Below are 19,994 nucleotides of genomic sequence, written 5' to 3' on the forward strand. Positions count from 1 at the left end.
GGTTAGGTGGATTGGCCGTGCTAAATTGCCCCTTAGGTGTCAAAGGGGCTAGCTAGGGTAAATGCATAGGGTTGTGGAGATAGGGTCTGGGTAGGGTTGTAGTTGGTGCAGACTTGATGGGCCGAATGGCCTCCTTCTGCACTGTAGGATTTTATGATTCTAAAATATCATAGAAAATTTGATTCTTTAGTTTGAAATGTTAACTTTTGTTCCCCTCGCTACAGATGCTGCCAGACCTACTGAGCTTTTCCAACACTTTCTATTTTGATTGGAGTAATCTATACTGGGTAGTTAAACTCCTGCTTATTCTGCCCAATATGATGTTATTTTATGCTTCTGCCAAGCACAAAGAGGAGCCTTGACAACACATCCTACATCAAGAACTGACACCAACGCACAGAAATAAATACATAGAAGCATGAAAACATTTAAATGTTTTCAGCTTGTCTTCTAGTGGGCAGTACCAAAAGATGTAGGGGTGATCTTACTGGTTTGTCCCGCTGGTCATTTGGAGGGGCGAGCCGGTAAGATCGGGGGAGAGGTGAAAAGTTGGGATCGTGCCCGGCAGGAAGGGAGGGGTAGACGGGGAGCGACAGGAGATCCCCAGTAGAGATTGGGATGCCTGCGCAATGGCGTCCCTAGAGCTCAGCAGCGAGCTTTCTCGAGAATAGGCTCTGCCCCCTCCCCCTACTGGCAGGAATCACATCTGGGGGCTTTTTGTTAAAAAAAAGTGCCGTACGATTGTGACAGGGAGATTACCCAAAAAAATCTCTCCTGTTTTCATGCTTGTTCAACACTTGGAATTTTTTTGGTAAGATTGCCCCATAGTTTCAAACTCCATTGTCAATTCTGTACAATGCAGGGACATTGGATATTAACCTACACAAATTCTGATCACTAAACTTTTCCATATAAACAGTTTGAGCCTTGTTTTCACAGTGTACAACTCCCTCCTATGTATAATGTGTTCGTTCCATGAAAGTTCAAGAGGGCTTTTCATCAAGGGACAGTGCACTCGTGAAATACATTTGAAAACCAGGGAGATAGGGGAGTCAGAAACATAATTCCCATCAGGCTGTCCAAAGATGTGCGGATTTGGTGGATCGGCCATGATAAATTGCCCCTTAGTGCCAGGAGGATTAGCAGGGTGAATATATGGGGTAACGGGGATAGGGCCTGGGTGGGACTGTTGTTGGTGCAGGCTCAATGGGCCAAATGGTCGTCTCCTGCACTGAAGCCGGATCCCTGGCGGTGTGAAGCAGCAGTGCTAACCACTGTGCCGTGTTTTGGCAACAGTTTTCCTTGAAGCAGTTTTTGTCCCCGTCATTTCTGGGTTGCAGTGCCACTGGTATTGGTGAAACCGCACACACCAATGGTTAACCTTTATTCTTGGTAGCGAGTACCCGCAGAGCTTCCCAGTCGTGGCCGCTGAATGATGACCAATTACTCTTTTACTTCGACCCAAAGGATGTAAAGATCAATTGTGATGTTCTGAACACTGCAATAACACAGCAGAGACTGGGGATCGGAGCTGGCATGCCCCCGGTACGTCCTCTGGCTGGTTTGGCTCCGATATTACATGGACTAACTTGCAGTCACGGAGGGGAAGCGGAACGAGTTTTTGTTCCAATGGCAAGGTGTTCCGGGGAAAAAGGGTGCAGCAGTCTGGAGGGGAAGGTAAAGCAAAATTGAGAGCAGAATGTTGAAGCTCTTCTGGTCGAGGATCATGAATCATGGCACGACACGATTTTAAGTATACCCACTCCTCTCAAGGCAGCAACCTCCCCAAGCTGGCATTTCCTCAACTGAGGTCATCATCTCGAGGTAAAAGGACAACAAAGTGATCCTGAACGTTGATTTTTAGTCACAAATGTACGGATCCATTTTTCAAATGAATAAAGCCATTAATGAATAAAGCTGGTTTTTTTTGCTTGCTTCCCATTGTTTCAGTGAGTGAAGAGGCACTTTAGAGATTAAATTTTAATGATCAGGTTGGCCAGGGGATGTTATGTTGCAGATTGAAGCACTCTTTAACTTGGCTTACTTTGAAGTTGGGAAATTCTACTCAATAAGCAGTTTGTGAATGATAGATTCTGGAGACAAGGTGTCTTGTGTGGAAGCTTCTGTTTTAATTTAAGAAAAGTTTATTCTGACAGTATTGTACTGGAAGGGGCATTCCCTCATACATTCAGATAAGGTTGGATTTAAAAGGTAACCCTGACCTACAAAAACCAGACCTTTCCTTCAAATAACTCAAGTGGCATAAGGAACTTCTCCCCCGACTCTAAAGAACAAAGAGAACAAAGGAAAGTACAGCACAGGAACAGGCCCTTTGGCCCTCCAAGCCTGTGCCGATCATGATGCCCTAACTAAACTAAAAAAAGCCTTTGGCCCTTACTCGGTCCGTATCCTTCTATTCTCTCCCTATTCATGTACTCATCCAGATGCCTCTTAAATAGAATCATAGAATCCCTACAATGCAGGAGGAGGCCATTTGGCCCATCGAGTCTGCACCGACCACAATCCCACCCAGCCCCTATCCCCGTAGCCCCACGTATTTACCCTGCTAGTCCCCCTGACACTAAGTGGCAATTTAGCATGGCCAATCAACCCGACCCACACATCTTTGGACGGTGGGAGAAAACCGGAGTGCCCGGAGGAAACCCACGCAGACAGGGGGAGAATGTGCAAACTCTACACAGACAGCCACCCAAGCCGGGAATCGAACCCGGGTCCCTGGCGCTGTGAGACAGCAGTGCTAACCACCGTGCCACCATGTTGCTAATGTGCCTGCTTCCACCACCAACTAAGGCAGTGCGTTCCAGGCACCGACCACTCTCTGCATGAAAAACTTCCCCCGCACATCTCCCTTAAACTTTCCCCTCTCACCTTGAACCTGTGCCCCCTTGCAATTGAAATTTGATAATGGTGCTAAATTCAAAGTTACCAACTACTTGGTAGGAAGCTTAATTACATTTTTTTCATCTACAGCCACACGACATTTGGGTGCTTTGGATCTCCAAACTGGCAAGGGCACTCAGCTAACTATCAGCCGCGGCCTCAAGAGATTGGAAACTGTACCCAGTTATACTGAAGGTCCTAAATTAGCATCAGTGCCGATTCCGAGAGGCTGTCTATTAGCATGTTGTGTGGTGAGTGTTGCTCGAGTAGATTTTTATGGAGCTTCAGACAAATTTGTTTTGTATAGGCTGTAGAGAAATAATTTAAAGTTGCCTACAAGATAAGGAATATTAGTTATTGTTGAGCACTTTTAAAAGGTTGGGGTGGGCATATGGTACCCAGAAATGACTAACCTCCTATTTTCCCAATGTGATAATAATCTACCTACCAGCTGTTTAGCTTTGGCCCTCTAGCAGTTAGCATGATTTACATGCAGAGGGTTAAGTACATCAGAGCAAGATGCTCTAAAATTGAACACATTTGTTTTAGGTACAAAAATGCTCATTGGTGTATTGTGTGGACAGATATACCCTTTCTAAAACTAGTTTCACTGAAATAGGGAGGCAGCTCCACATTTTTCATTTCTGGATTGAAATCAAATATAGCATCATGGATTCCTTACAGTGTAGGAGGAGGCCATTTGGCCCATCGGGTCTGCACCAACTCTCCGACAGAGCATCTGACCAAGGACCACCCCCCACCCTATCACTGTAACCCCACACATTTATCCCACCAATCCCCATAACCCACACACCATGGGACACTAAGGGGCAATTTAGCATGGCCAATCCACCTAACCTGCACATCTTTGGAGTGTGGGAGGAAAGTGCAGCACCCGGAGGAAACCCATGCAGACATGGGGAGGACGTGCAAACTCCAAACAGACAGACAGTCACCAAGGCCGGAACTGAAGCCGGATCCCTGGCGCTGTGAGGCAGCAGCACTAACCACTATGCCATCGGGCCGCCGAAAGATTCAAGTGAAGGTTCTAGCATTTAAACGGTGTTTTGTTTAATTGTGCTTCGTTTTGTATAGACGGCTGTACCTTCCTACACTCTCTAGATGCTTTGCACTTAGTTGATATTTGTATTTTGCAACATTTATTGACAACATTCTTTAAATGGTAGTACAAAAACATTCCACAATATGCCTGGTTATAAACCATACAAATAATAAAGTTTAAAAGCTTCGTTCCACATAACCACGCTTCTCGAATGCAATTTCACAGGTAGAAAATGATTTGTATCACTGTTCAGTCTTTCCCACTTACTATCACCAACTGTAGACCTGTAACATTAAGGAGCTACTCAAAACAATTCTAATGCCATCCTTCTTCTCCTCCCCCATAACTTCAATCCGAAATCAAGAATCAAAAACACTTGTCGACTCCAGCCTGCAGATTGCACATCCAATTTGATGTACATCTCTCTCTGTAGAAAACAGCGCAGCTGTGGTTCTGAACAAAACTTTATTCAAATACCTTTCACTAGTGTGTGTTTATCTGTTGGGGAAGATCGTGCGAGGACACGGAGACTTGGCCAAACCTTGTCGAGACGATCTTGCTCCACCTTACAAGAGAAAAAAATTAAATATGAAATCTCGATGCAAACAGTTAATGGCAAAAAGTTTATTTATTAGTGTCACAAGTAGGCTTACATTAACAATGCAATAAAGTTACTTTGAAAATTCCCTAGTCGCCACACTCTGGTGACTGTTTGGGTACACGGAGGGAGAATTTAGCATGGCCAATGCATCTAACCAGCACGCCTTTTGGACTGTGGGAGGAAACCGGAGCACCCAGAGGAAACCCCAGCAGATATGGGGGGGAAGGTGCAAACTTACACAGACAGTGACCCAAGTTGGGATTCAAACCTGGGTCCCTGGTGCTGTGAGGCAGCAACGCTAACCACTGTGCCGCCCCTTGTTATCATCCAGCATGCTCTCTTTGTCTTTAAGCCTATATTAGTTAGTTTTCCACAGCACCCAAAAAGTACAGTTCATGAACTGAAATGTTGATTACATGCATGTACCTCCATTTAAGAATTGAACCCTACAACAGAAATATTGCCTTATGTCCCCTCACATTTCTTGCGTTGGTACAGGAATAGTTGCGGAAGGGTATTTGCTGTTGTTTGGAAATGAACTAACACAGGGTCTTGGCTTGATACCACGTGGAGAACAAAATTCGCCCATCACTTTCGATGGGTCATGAGAGTATTTCACATTTTGCAACAAGAAATCAGTTTCTATTTCCGAGCCACAAATGGATAAGTCAGTGGTGTTCCCGTGTTAATGCCTGGATATTTATTGAAGGAAGACACCTTCGTTGTGTTTGCTATACTTGGCATACAGATCCAATTTCATAGCTCTTTGCCTCTCGTGATTTAGCATATACACACGAGCACAAAATCATCTCAGTTTTATGACGTGGGAAAAACAGGGCAAAGAGCAATGTACGTTAAAATGAAACTACATTCCACAGCTATTGTGCGTTCCTTCTGTATTTCTCCAATAAACATCAAAGGTAGAAAAGTCCTGACGTAATGCTGAAGGCAGATATTGCAGCATAAATGTATCAAGATACTGGCCACTGACAACAGAAACTGGAAAAATAATTTAGATATGCTTCCCGAAGGAGGCCAAGAAATGCACATATGCCTATACTTGATTTATTATTGTCACATGTATTAGTATACAGTGAAAAGTATTGTTTCTTGCGTGCTATACAGACAAAGCATACCACTCAGAGAAGGAAAGGAAAGAGTGCAGAATGTAGTGATACAGTCATAGCTAGGGTGTAGAGAAAGCTCAACTTTATGCAAGGTAGGCCCATTCAAAAGTCTGATGGTAGCAGGGAAGAAGCTGTTCTCGAGTTGGTTGGTGTGTGACCTCAGACTTCTGTATCTTTTTCCCAACAGAAGAAGGTGGAAGAGAGAATGTCTGAGGTGCGGAGGGTCCTTAATTACGCTGGCTGCTTTTCTGAGGCAGCAGAATTGTAGACAGTGTCAATGGATGGGAGGCTGGTTTGCGTGATGGATTGGGCTACATTCATGATCTTTTGTAGTTTCTTGTGGTCTTGGGCAGAGCAGAAGCCATACCAAGCTGTGATACAACCAGAAAGAATGCTTTCTTCCACCTGCGCAGTGTGAAACAGACCAACCTTGCTGCAGTTTGCAAGATCATCTTAATTTAAACAATGACGTTTTGAGCTCAAGATATCAAGACACCATGTCTCTGAGCACACCCATGTGTGGGCAGGTAATAGAAACCAACTCACAGAAACGCTCACACAACTGCCATCAAAAGTGATGGGTGAATTCTGCTTTGCAACAATCCACTGTACCTTCATGTCTTCCTGTAGATGAGAATCAGGCACCAGTGGAACAGATTCTAATAGCATTTCAGGGCATAAAGTATGTTGGCAACCTCTAACTATCTTCAGCATCACCAAGAGAGATCTAACTCAGCTGAAAGACTGACCCAGAGGAGAGTGCACTGGCTGACTGAAAGTACAAATCAGCAAAAAAATAGGCTGTGGAACATTGCTGTCAGGGGAGAGGGGATAGGTCTCCCCTTGGCTCTAAGTTTGGGGATTCTGATTTTATGGATCTGGTTTCTAAACGGATATTTACATTTGCAGTGCTATGTTTGAATGGCTTCACAAAACAACAATCCATCGGAGCGAATGAGTATGCATGGGATTGAAATATGAGGGGGAAATGATAGCCCCCCAGTCATTGGCACAAAGTCAAGGTTACAAAATAACCAGTAATAGACAAAAATAAAACGTAGCAAGTTTTCAACAGGTTAGTTCAGACTTTTTCTTTTCCAAATATTCAATTCCATCCAAAAAATCCCAAATCTGAATTCAAATTGAATCCAATTGGAGGAGTTTAATTTAGATAAATGCGAGGTGATGCATTTTGGTAGATCGAACTGGGGCAGGACCTACTCAGTTAATGGTAGGACACTGGGGAGAGTTGTCAAACAGGTTCATAATTCCTTGAAAGCGGAGTCACATGTGGACAGGGTGGTGAAGGCAGCATTCGGCACGCTTGGTTTTGTTGGTCAGAACATTGAATACAGGAGTTGGGACGTCTTGTTGAAATTGTACAAGACATTAGTAAGGCCACACTTGGAACACAGTGTACAGTTCTGGTCACTCTATTATAGAAAGGATATTATTAAACTAGAAAGAGTTCAGAGAAGAGAATGCTACCAGGACTTGATGGTTTGAGTTATAAGGAGAGGCTGGATAGACTGGGACTTTTTTCCCTGTAGCATAGGAGACTTAGGGGTGATCTTATAGAGGTCTATAAAATAATGAGGAGCATAGATCAGCTAGGTAGTCAACATCTTTTCCCAAAGTCTAAAGGAATCTAAAACTAGAGGGCATAGGTTTAAGGTGAGAGGGGAGATATACAAAAGGGTCCAGAGGGGCAATTTTTTCACACAGAGTGGTGAGCGTCTGAAACGAGCTGCCAGAGGTAGTAGTAGAGGCAGGTACAATTTTATCTTTTAAGAAGCATTTTGACAGTTACATTGGCAAGATGGGCATAGAGGGATACGCGCAATTGGGACTAGCTTAGTGGTAAAAACTGGGTGGCATGGACAAGTGTGGAAGGGCCTGTTTCCATGCTGTAAAGCTCCATGACTCTAATTCATGGTACCCATGAAAGGGACAAACAAGGTCCAAGCTGACAAGAGGAGGTATTGCATCCCATCTTGGACTCGATCTGACACTTCATCTTAGCCAAAAGGCAGAGATGGCTTTGAAAGATTGCATTAGGTGATGCCTCCGTTAAACCTCATTGATTACTTTGATCACTGACTCTACCCTAGCCTGGGAGATCAACCTGCTTGATCATTGGCTCTCCCATTCAATTTGTCTTCCCCCTGGTCTGTAGTTATCAACTTTGAACAGCCACTTTACATTGCTAGGGGTATGAATGGGCAGGTTTTGGTTAGGATTAGGCGAAAAAGTGAATCAAAAGCACTTAATGACGTACAGATCATCGAATATGTCACTGAATGCTAACCGGCCAATTCCTCTTCCTACGTTCCCGAATAGAAAAACTGAATTGGTGGTGATCATATTTCTTCAGTCTCTTTTGCATGTTCCTGGCCAAAAAGGGCAGGTGTTTCCACCAGGTGTCAGACTTGTCGACGGAAAATTAAGTGGGTAGTGATGTAAGGCATTACCGGTCTCTCAGCTTTACATGTCCAATGGCTTCCTGCTACCACCTGAAAAATCAAACCGTGCCCAGGAGCTCCAGGCCGCTTGATCTGATACTGTGGTGGCCATAGCAATGTACTTAATGTATTTATTTTCAAACGTGATTGCCTCCATCAGAGTATGTGCATGTTAAATGTAAAGCAATGTGCCAAAATGACTTAAACATGCAATCTTTGCCTTGCTGCAGAAGCTGCATTTGTTATGCCTGTAATTGCTCTGAAAAACCGAACAGCACCAAGTGAAACTGACTGAACTGCTTGTGTTCAGAGTTCACTAACAATTGCTCTTTACAGTGAGCAAGGTAAATGATTGATAGAACAAACGTAAATCATTTCACCGAGCAAATGTCAGAGAGAGATATTGATGGGTCATCTCAGTCCTGTGCAAGAATTATATGCCAAGTGATTGGGGCAAAGCACCAAGTGTCTAGAGGATCTAATGCACCTTTCAATACCTTAATATGAAATGGTATATTTTTATCTAGTATTGAGCACTCCAGTGTACAGCTCATGGGCTAACTGCAATCTTCGACAGCCTCCAGTGTGGCTATTTTTCCTGAAAGTCTTAATCTCTGGGTCTGAAACCAGCCCATTGTCCCCGTCGAGGTGTCGGAGCTGTATGCTAAAAGACGACGCTCTGGTGTTTTCACCCTTACAGGGTAGACCAAGTTATTAGTTAAGGTGGGGACTTGGTTCACATTAGAGGGTTGGAGTGTCACGCCAGTTTTAGAAAAACAAACGGTTTGCTAGGTGGCAATTTTTGCATGTACAATCACAAGTCTCATGTTCTCTCCAGCCCGAGGATTACAGTCTGTCACAGGCTGAGGAGTAAAGATGCACTTAACTAATTCAGAACAGTGCTGGAATCATCCAGGTTTCCACAGCATTGTTGTGAAATTGTGGAAAGGTGGGTTCTAGAATCATGGAATCCCTATAGCGCACGAGACAGCCATTCAGCCCATCGAGTCTGCACCGACCAGAATCCCACCCAGCCCCTATCTCCGTAGCCCCACGTATTTACCCTGCTAACCCCCTGACACTAAGGGGCAATTGAGCATGGCCAATCAACCCAACCGCACATCTTTGGAGTGTGGGAGGAAATCAGAGCACCCGGAGGACACCCACACAGACACGGGGAGAATGTGCAAACTCCACACAGACAGTCACCCAAGCCAGGAATCGAACCTGGGACCCTGGTGCTGTGAGGCAGCAGTGCTAACCAGTGTGCCGCCCATATGCTGAAGCACAAGAAACAAGTGCTTCTCATTGGTCTTACACCAACAACGCAAAGTTAATGATCAATTAATGCTAGGCTAGTTAACTACTGTGGGGCACATGATTTAAGGCCATCAGAATTCAACTTTGCATGAACTCCTTTAACACTACACAAATTTCCATCCTTCCGGCCAAGACCACCTCTCCTCCAAGAAAATGCCAGGAGTTAACTGGCTAAAAATACTCCTGCGTGTAGTTATCAGAAGACAGGACTCAGCTGCTCCAGTTGAAGATCAGAGATTCAGAACAAGTGCATCATTGATAGGACATCAAGCAGGCAGGACTTAAAAGACATACAGCCCATCATCTGTTATCTGTCACGGCTCAAGCTGAATACTGACAAAGATTGCTATCACTTTAATGACCAATGTTATCTCGGCTCAGCGTGTGCGTGGGTTAGGTGGTTGTGGGCTCAAGCTGACTGGAGGACTAGACTGACATCCCAGTGCAGTACTGAACAAATACGTGTCAGTGTTAGCATCCTATGGATACTCTAAACCGTTTGCCTTTCATGAAGGTTAAAGATCTCTTTGAACGGAAAAGACAGTCTCCTCCCTTAATCAATGCCAAAGACAGAATGAGTGATCATTCATTTTAGTTCTATTTTTGGGACACAGGTCACAGAATGGCTACCATCGTACGTCAAATGACATCCCAATTGGAGATCTGATAATGCACTTCATAAATGTATTTTTCCTGTGTTTCTTTTAAACTAGCACTCTCCAAGAGCACAAGCAGCAATGGTTATATGTTTTCATTACTAATGTCATCATGTGGTCATATTAGAAAATTGGCAATAATTTCCAAATTGGTTTAGCTACACAAAAATTTGTATGAGGGAGAATGGCACAAACAAAACTCTCACCAGCCCCAACTTTAAGAGATATCTTGGAAAGGCAGTGACCTAACTGGCATACTTGCCACCTATTGCACACTTTTTTAAAAAAAATGCCTTAAACCATTCCATTGTTTTGCCAGTAATACAGCTTCATAATATTTACAACACAGAACAACCCGTACAAAAAATAACCTTGCAATATCCTTCTGACAACCATGTGGAGTATTTACATCACAAAAGGCCTGAAAGATGCAGTTGGTATTATTTCACAGATCTTGTCCTAAGTCTCGTCAGTTCTCTGGGAACGCAAAATGTATTGAACACCTTTGATAAATAAAATAGTTTTAGAATCCAGTGCGGGTCTCCAAAATTTACTGCAAGCAACTTTCCAAGCTTAGCGACAGGGTAGAGGAAACCTAAAAACTGACGGGAAGCCTCCATTGACCTTCTACTCCAACATGGCATCGTGTGGATAGCTCAGTTGTCCTCGTGAATATTTAGAAGAGCAAGGGGGGAGGAATACTTTGCACATTTTTTCCTTCCTCAAATTTTGAAGTAAGCTCAATGCAATAACATTAAACGTTGTTTAGCTCCTCCCGCTTCTTTCTTTGACTTGGGTCACCTTGAGAATGTTGTTCCCGTACTGTAACCTGCCACTGATGTATATATGTTATTCAGTACCTCATACTTGACATGCACCATACCTCGCCCTTCTCATTGCGGATTAGCCGGTTGAATTCTTTTCCTTCTAGACAAAGGAAGTCTTCTCCTGGGTGGAGGATGCCGCACTTGGTGGCAATGGCACGAGCAGTATTAATGTTATCTCCAGTCACCATTCGCACGGTTATGCCAGCCCGTTGACACTTTAATATGGCATCTGGAACCTGCAATGGCAACGAGCCAATTTTAGTGAATAAATTGAGCTAGGGGTATAGATTGCAATCATTAACTCAAAAGGACTTCACTCTTTAAAAAAAAAAGATTCAAAATAATCATTCACAGAGCTTTTTCAATATCTACTTATTTCCTGATGCTTCCATCAGCAGCTTTGTAATAACAACCATTTCCTAGAAGTTGGGTTATTTTTGTGACTATTGATCACTTGGTTATCTTGCAGAATCTCAGAAAATTAGGTCCTTCTGAAAAGTAACTTTACATATTCCAGCCTCAGAGTGTTTAACACCAGAGTCTTCACTAACCTGCTTTAACCTACCTGGAAATGCAATATTGATCTGCATCGAGACTAACCTAATGAATACATTTATTGTGCGGACACTTTATTTTTTGTTTGTCGCAGCTAGTAAAGTTGCACAAAGGTAGTGCTAAAAAATAAACATTTTAGGACACTAAAGTAGGATTCTTCAAAACGGGCAGCGCCCGGTTTAATTCCCAGCTTGGGTCACTATCTGTGCGGAGTCTGCACTTCTTCCATGTCTACGTGGGGTTCCTCCGGGTGCTCCGGTTTCCTCCCACAGTCCTAAAGATGTGCGGGTTAGGTGCCATGCTAAATTCTCCCTCAGTGTACCTGAACAGGCGCCAGAGTGCGGTGACTAGGGGATTTTCACAGTAACTTCATTGCAGTGTTAATGTAAACCTACTTATGACACTAATAAATAAACGAGCAAACAGGTGCGTACTCAGGTGGAGAATCTAAATGGTCAGCCATTTAGTAGGCATTTCTGACCAGTAAAGCAGGTCAAAGATTGAACACTGGACTATATCCCATTCCAAATGAAAAAGGGTCGCAAAGCTTTCAGAATCCTCAACTGTAGAGTATCAATGATGAAAATTTGACATTTGATACATGCTTACCATCCAATGGTTCTAGTAATGCAAAAATGGGGCAAATACTGGGCTTAACCTTAGAAATTGGGAAAATAGTTTAAAGTTTATTTATTAGTGTCACAAGCTGAGAATCGAACCCAGGTCCCTGGCGCTGTGAGGCAGCAGTGCTAACCACTGTGCCACCCATAAAGTGTGCGTGAGGGGGGTTGGCAGGGGGGGGGCGCTGTTGGGAGAAGAATAGAAATGAAGAGAAGGTAATAAATTTCACTGTGCATGTTTAGGTCGTTTGAGGATGTACAATTGGCAATAGCGAATGGGTTAAATGCAATAAACAGCGACGCAAGCTGACACGGAATAATAAATGCCTTTCAACACAAACAATAAAATTAGCTGACAGAGGTGTAATTATTTTCACCAAGAAAATGGAACCAACTGAACAGTTTGCGGCTCTTCAGAAAGGGACTGTTTATTTATAGATAATAAGCATCTCTCGGCATACTGTGAACAAGTTGTTCAGCATGTGACTTCAAGGAATTTAAATTAGGAATAGACTGATAAGGTATCAGGTACTTGGTGTTATACATTATTTAAAGTGAACTGCATTGTTAAGCGTCATTCATAAATTATCAACACGACAGGCACATAATTATACTTGCTCTCAATTTCAGTACACAATTTTAAAGACATCTACCGCCTCGAAATGGAGGGTTTGCAGAATCAAACATAGTCTAACTTTGCATCAGTTTAGACAATATACATTTACCGCAGGATTCCTTATAGCATGCTAAAGACGCTTGCTCAGCCTAGATGCTTTTCTGTATAGACAGCTCAGTAGCGAGTTCTGGTATCTCATGTGCCCTTTTGCAAGATGTAGGTTTCCAAATACTTTTTTTTGTTTTAAAAAAAAGACCCACTTTGTAGTGTGACATGGAAAAGGAGATGAGCGATGGGAACTGGTCAATGGCAGCATACATGCTGCCACACATCCAGTCTCTGGCACAGTGGGCATATGGCACCAGAGGTGACGTGGATAACTTGAAAATTCTACAGTATTTATAGCACGGAAACAGGCTACTTGGTCCAAGTGGTCCACACCCAGTTTACACTCCACATACTCTGTCATCCATCCCCAGCAACACATCCTTCTGCACTTTCCTCCCTTCTCTTTAAAGGCATCTTTGCTCTCCACTGCAAACGCAGTAGCAGGTTCCAAATTCTAGCCATATCGTGGGCAGAGAGATTTCCCCTGAACTTCCTACTGGGGTTTTTAGTATCCATCTTATGTTTATTGCCCCAGTCTCCCCTGCAAATATTTAGAGTAGGCTCAAAGGGCCGAATGGCATATTCCTGCTTCTATTTTCTATGTTTCTATAGTTCTTGGGGCTAAAGGGATCAAGAGATATTTGGGGGCAGGGGGTGGGGGGGAATAGAGGGGAGAGAGATCAGGACATTGAATTTGATGATCAGCTATGATCAAAATAAATAGTGAAGCAGGATCGAAGGGCCGAATGGCCTCCTCCTGATTGTATTTTCTATGTTTCTAACATCTTCTCATGGCTACCCTCCCCATCAAACTCTTCCAAGGTCTGAAAGGCCTCTATTGGGCTACTTCACGGTCTTCTCGTTCTTGGGGAAAAAAACCCCAGGCTGTTTCTTTTTGTGGGGGAGGCCAGAACTAGGGGGCACTGTTTTAAAATTAGGGGTCCCTATTTTGGAACAGAGGCAAGGAGGATTTTTTTCTTGTGCGACTTTGTCTCAGTAAATGTTGGAGGTGGGGGTCATTGAATATTTTTAAGGCGGGGTGAATAAATTTGTTTTTGCAAGGGAATCAAAGGTTGTCAGGGACAAGTGGGATTGTAGAATTTGAAACATGGATAGATCAGCCATGATCTGAACAATTGGCGGAGCAGGCTTGAGGGGTCGAATGGCCTACTTCTGCTCCGATTTCATATGTTTGTAAAAAGAAAACGTACCATTTATGAATAACAGCGAAGTTTGAAAAATACAATGGCCAATGGTGCGTGATGCACAATTATAATTTATCAGTAATGCGCGTATGAAAAGCACAAGTGGTTAGACAGACCACTTTACACTGTGCTGCTGGGGGAGACCCAGCCTTTTAGGCATTGAACAGTTCTCCATTACAAACCAAAGATAGTGTTCCAAGTAGAAAAATAGCACCGACAAGAGGTTGCTGAACTGATAGTGAGTGAATGTTTTCCACGCTGATGTTATGCTCGTTGCGACAAAACTATCAACAAACAGCTGAAATAATCAAGTACCCATTGAGTTACATGCTGAGATTGAGACTTCAGGACTAATCAGTCTATTAGAAAATTAGCATTGCTTCCAATTGGCGGCACGGTAGCACAGTGGTTAGTACTGCTGCCTCACAGCGCCAAGGACACAGGTTCAATTCCGACTTTGGGCCACTATCTGTGTGGAGTTTGCACGTTCTCCCCATGTCTGCCTGGGTTCCCTCCGGATGCTCCGCTCCAAAGATGTGCAGGTTAGGTGGATTGGCCGTGCTAAATTGCCCTTGAAGGCAATTAAGTTTTGTAAAAAAATAAAAATTTCTACAGACCAAATTAGGTAGGAGGTCAGGTGTTTTGCACGTGTCGGTGCAGACTCGATGGGCTGAAGGGCCTCTTCTGCATTGTATGATTCAAATCACTGTTTACAAGTTTATCTCCTGTCATTGCTCACAGTCTGTGTGGGGGACATTGACTGGGTAGCAGACGAGTTCTGCTAGATTGGACCCATTATTAGGAAGGACAGAGTGGCAACTGTGACAGAATCGGGGCTGGGGGCAATCCCAAAATCAGATGGGTAGGCTACAGTCAGCCTGGGAACAAACAGAGGGCAAGGGTAAGTGATCTAAAATGGTTAGGGCGAGGATATCAATTATAAAGTTAGATTGCAATGATTTCACCGTTACATATAATAAAATGAAGTGGAACCCATTTAGTGCAATGCACTATAGCAACTGCCTTGTACTAAAGGTTTTTTAAAAAAAAATGAGTTAGAATGATATTGGCTGGCCCACTGACAAAACCTGCAAGCTATTAAGCCTATAGATATTACAGAGCGAGCTGCAGAAATCAGCAAGGTCATATCAACCTGCAAATTAAATCATTAGAAAGCTTCTGCCGGAGGCATTGACAGCCAGGCAGGACAGCCAGCGATACAGATGCAGGAGACGAACGGAAAAATCACAGAATCCTTTGAACTGTTGCACCCTTTAAATTTACAGACTGTTTTCTGCCATTTGTTGTTGACACCATATATTTTGCAACCTAATTAAAGAAATCTGTGTCTGTTCTTCCAAGTCTGCGCCTTCTATATTTAAATTGAGACTGAGCAGCCTATGATTTGCCACAGTAACAGTGGCTGTCAAGCTATTATTTAGTGTGCTGTCATTGGAAGCTTTTTGCTAATTTGAGCTTTTAAATTCCGTTGCTCAAGACTGCTTCAAAACAAGAAGAAAATTACAAACTCAAATCAAGACAGTAATTTAAAGGGCAGTTCCCCAATCCTGCATCCACATTAGATCCCCTGGAGCGTAGTTCCCCCGGGAAGCGTGGGATCACAGAATTACCACTTCAATTCTGCCTCTTCCCCCTCCCTTCATCCAATGACTTCAAAACACACATATTTTCCACATTCGTGTTAACAAAGCAAGCTAGAAATTCTACACCAGCAATTCGGAATTGATCGCTAAAGCTATGTGCCATGGTGCATGTTTTAACCACCTTGGCTATTTAGTTGGGCGGCACGGTGGCACAGTGGTTAGCACTGCTGCCTCTCAGCGCCAGGGACCCAGCTTGGGTCACTGTCTGTGTGGAGTCTGCATGTCCTCCCAGTGCCTGTGCGAGTTTCCTCTGTGTTCTCCGGTTTCCCCCCACAGTCCAAAAGACGTGCTGGTTAGGTGCATTGGCCATGCTAAATTCTCCCTCAGTGTACCCGAACAGGTGCCGGTGTGTGACGACGAGGGGATTTTCACAGTAACTTCATTGCAGTGTTAATGTAAGCCTACTTGTGACACTGATAAAAATATTTTTTTTCTGAACATTGAATGGATACAGAAATGCAAGAACTAAACATTAGGATGATTGAAGCCATTTGTCTTTGCTGCTCCCACCACTGCATAACCACACAGTCTTCAACCTTCTCAGTCTCTACACAAGACTGCTGCAATTGGTGTGCCTTATCTGACCCCCACCAGGTTTGGCACAGTGGTTGTGACTGCTGCCTCACAGCGCCAGGGACTCGGGTTCAAATCTGGCAATGGGTGACTGTGTGGAGTTTGTACATTCTCCCCGTGTCTGCGTGGGTTTTCTCCCACAGTCCAAAGATATGCAGGCTAGGTGGATTGGTACATTGCCCCTTAGTGTCCAAAGATGTGTAGGTTCAGGAGATTAACTGGGATAGGGTCTGGGTAAGATGCGCTTTCAGAGAGTTGGCGCAGTCTCAATGGGCTGAATGGCCTCTTTCTACACTGGAGAGATTTTTTCCCCCATCAGGAGTAATTCAGCATCGCTGAATAGCGGCTTAATAGAATTACAGTATAAACAAAGTAGATTTTAATGCAACACGAAATGATGTGTGCGCTTGCAGGTTTCACAACAGTTTTCATATTAAGGTTTGATATTTAACATGGCAGGCGAAAGAAGTTCAATTATAAATTGTCCAGTAATTGTAAATACTGTCAATTGTGGAAAAGAAATACCGAGGCTACCTGTAAACAAGATTATGTGAAAATTAAAATCCATCCAAAACAAATCCATGACTCTCATACAGGATGAGAATTGGCTTTGCAAAACCTCTCTCTACAAATTCAACCTTTTCAATGTGACTGACAGCCACAAATACATTTTGCTAATTTTCTCATTTCAAATCAGTTGTCTTTCTGCCAGCAGTTGCTCCACTCCTCCAGTGCTGTGATATTTAAAACAGTAACACTTCCTCCCAGACTTGGCTGTCAGTTTGAAATCTTGCTCTGTACGCATCTCGCTGGGTGACCTCAGTTATTAAGGCAGCAGCGGCGTCACAACTCAAGTTCAGAAGAAAAGCTTTTATTTAAATATCTCAGCACAACCGCTGGTAGGGACAGAATGGTGCTGCGGTGTCCACCCTTCTATAGTTTTAAGTTTAGTTTATTTTCTTAATGTTAGAAGTAGGCTTACATTAACACTGCAATGAAGTTACTGTGAAAATCCCTCAAGTCGTCACACTCCGGCACCTGTTCAGGTACACTGAGGGAGAATTTAGCATGGCCAATGCACCTAACCAACGTCTTTCGGACTGTAGGAGGAAACAGGAGCACCCGGAGACAACCCATGCAGACATGAGGAGAATGTGCAGATTCCACACAGAGTGTGACCCAAGCCGGGAATCGAGCCCAGGTCCCTGGCACTGAGAGGCAGCAGTGCTAACCACTGTGCCACCCAAAAACCCTTTGCCTGAAGAGAAAGGTTAAGATGGCAATGTTCAATGATATGCCAAGAGTCTTCTGAAGCTAAGGATCCATTAAGGGAAGAATTCTGCTCCAGCCTTAATTGGCTTTCCTGATGAGCTATCAGACGATGTCGTGCTGGACTCAGCATTTGAGTGAAGCTCAACTATCTCAAATTACAAATCTGGATGAGCTAATTGTTAACACGTGAAGATGTGAAGGCAGCTCAGCTGAAGAAAGGCTGAATTCGTGAATACATTGCAAGCTAATTAGATGCCGAATGGGAAAACTTTGCATTATTAGCACTCAAGTTTACATTCAGCCTTAAGGCGTTGCTAAGAAAAGGCCAGAAAGAAATAAAATGAAACACTTTGATGTAAATTTTACATAGCAAGCAGAGCAGCCGCAGGAACACATTATCCAGTACTGCGGATGCCTCCATATTGCTGTTCTTCAACACTCATGATAATGCAGCATCATGAGGGGCACATCGTGGTGTTTGAACTTTGAGCAAGGATGATAGTTGCAATCTAGGAAACACAAGTGAAAAGATTGCTCCAGAAGAGTTTTCAATTTGAGACCAGCAACTGTCTTGGATTATCATAGTATCATTGTATACCTGCAGTGTAGAAAGAGGCCATTTGACCCATCGAGCCTGCACTGACAACAATCCCACCCAAGCCCCATCAACGTAACCCCGCATATTTACCCTGCTAACCCCCCTGACACTAAGGATCAATTTAGCATGGCCAATCAACCTAACCAACACATCTTTGGAGTGTGGGAGGAAACCGGAGCACCCAGAGGAAATCCACGCAGACACGGGGAGAACATGTAAACTCCATACAGAGTCACCCAAGGCCGGAATTGAACCCAGGTCCCTGGCGCTGTGAAGCAACAGTGCTAACCACTGTGCCACCATGCTGCCCACTATGCACGAAGCCAGAAATACAACATTCAAGCTCGCAACAGGTACTGGTTGACAGATAATGGAGGAAACAGTTCAGGTAGAAATTTGCAATTTTGTTTTTAAGGTATTCACTTTTGCTCTCTAAAATCCAATTTACCTCTGGTCGCACGGGGTCCTCAATTCCCACAACAGTGATGCACGTCAGGTCATTTAGAATCTCATTTTCGTTATCCCATTCGGGTTCCTTCACAAAGTCTCTGTATGCGAGGCAGATGGTGCGCAGCCCTTCACAAGCCATTGGCTCAATCACTTTCTTCACCATTTCATCACGGTCTCTGACCTTGAAAACTGTTACATCTCCATTTTTACCTAGTAGCTTAGTACACCTGAAAAATAATCACAAACATTTTCTTGGACATGAAACACAAACTTCCGGGGTTACAAAAGTATTAGCTGTCAGCATCTATTACTCTAAGACAGCGGTCTCCAAACTCCGATCCGGAAGTAGCCCGCTGTGGGCCGGATGTGGCCTGCGGGCCGTAGTTTGGAGACCCCTGCCCTAAGAGAACAAAGAGTAGCTGAAGGCACCACATGGTCCTATCATTGACTTTTTTAAAAAAAATGTTTTTTCATGGAATGTGAGCCTTGCTGGCAAGGTCAACATTCGTTGCTCATCCCCAATTGTCCTTTAGTTGAGTGGCTTGCCACTCCATTTTAGATGAGAAGTTAACAGTTGACCACTTTGAAAGGTTTAATAATCCCTTTGTGTTTTTTCTATTCATTCGTGGCACATGGGCATTGCTGGCTGGGCAGCATTTATTGCCCATCCCTAGTTGCCCTTGAGAAGGTGGTGGTGAGCTGCCTTCTTAAATTGCTGCAGTTGACCCACAATGGTGTTAGGGAGGGAATTCCAGGATTTTGACCCAGTGACTGCGAAGGAACGGCGAGATATTTCTAAGTCAGGAAGGTGAGTGGCTTGGAGGTGAACTTGCTGGTGTTCCCATGTACCTGCTGTCCTTCCAGATGGAGGTGGTCTTGGGTTTGGAAGGTGCTGTCTAAGGATCTTTGGTGAATTGCTGCAGTGCATTATGTAGATAGTACACACTGCTGTTACTGAGCGTCAGTGGTGGAGGGATTGAATGTTTGTGGATGTGGTGCCAATCAAGTGGGTTGCTTTGGCCTGGATGGTGTCAAGCTTCTTGAGTGTTGTTGGAGCTGTACCCATCCAGGCAAGCGGGGAGTATTCCATCATTTTCTTGACTTGTGCCTTGTAGATGGTGGACAGGTTTTGGGGAGTCAGCAGGTGAGTTACGTGCCACAGTATTCCTAGCCTCTGACCACTGTGTTTACGTGACGAGTCATAACGATCCAGATGTTAAAGCAGCGAAGAATTGCAAGCTTCATCTTTGGGTGAGTGGGTGCAGGAAGTGAAGAGCAGGGTTTTTAAGAATATATTTTAACACTCACGCACAAAATTTGTGCTTTAAAATTAGAACGTCCACAAACATGAAGAGTTTAATCTTGACCTTTCAATT

General features: G+C 43.8%; 1 protein-coding gene across 9 annotated transcripts in view; it reads right to left on the reverse strand.

Annotated features, from left to right (window-relative positions):
• The window catches only part of LOC144511825 (plasma membrane calcium-transporting ATPase 1-like), a 269,405-nt gene that overhangs the window by 50,922 nt on the left and 198,489 nt on the right, over nt 1-19,994 (reverse strand). For all 9 annotated transcript variants that reach the window (XM_078242189.1, XM_078242188.1, XM_078242186.1 and 6 more), the window contains 3 exons: nt 18,617-18,845; nt 11,014-11,193; nt 4,442-4,529 (listed from right to left, as the gene is read on the reverse strand). In XM_078242189.1, the coding sequence (XP_078098315.1) occupies nt 4,442-4,529; nt 11,014-11,193; nt 18,617-18,845 (497 nt within the window). The remainder of the gene's footprint in view (nt 1-4,441; nt 4,530-11,013; nt 11,194-18,616; nt 18,846-19,994) is intronic.

This window comes from Mustelus asterias, chromosome 25 (assembly GCF_964213995.1).
Source record: "Mustelus asterias chromosome 25, sMusAst1.hap1.1, whole genome shotgun sequence".
Lineage (NCBI taxonomy): Eukaryota > Metazoa > Chordata > Chondrichthyes > Carcharhiniformes > Triakidae > Mustelus > Mustelus asterias.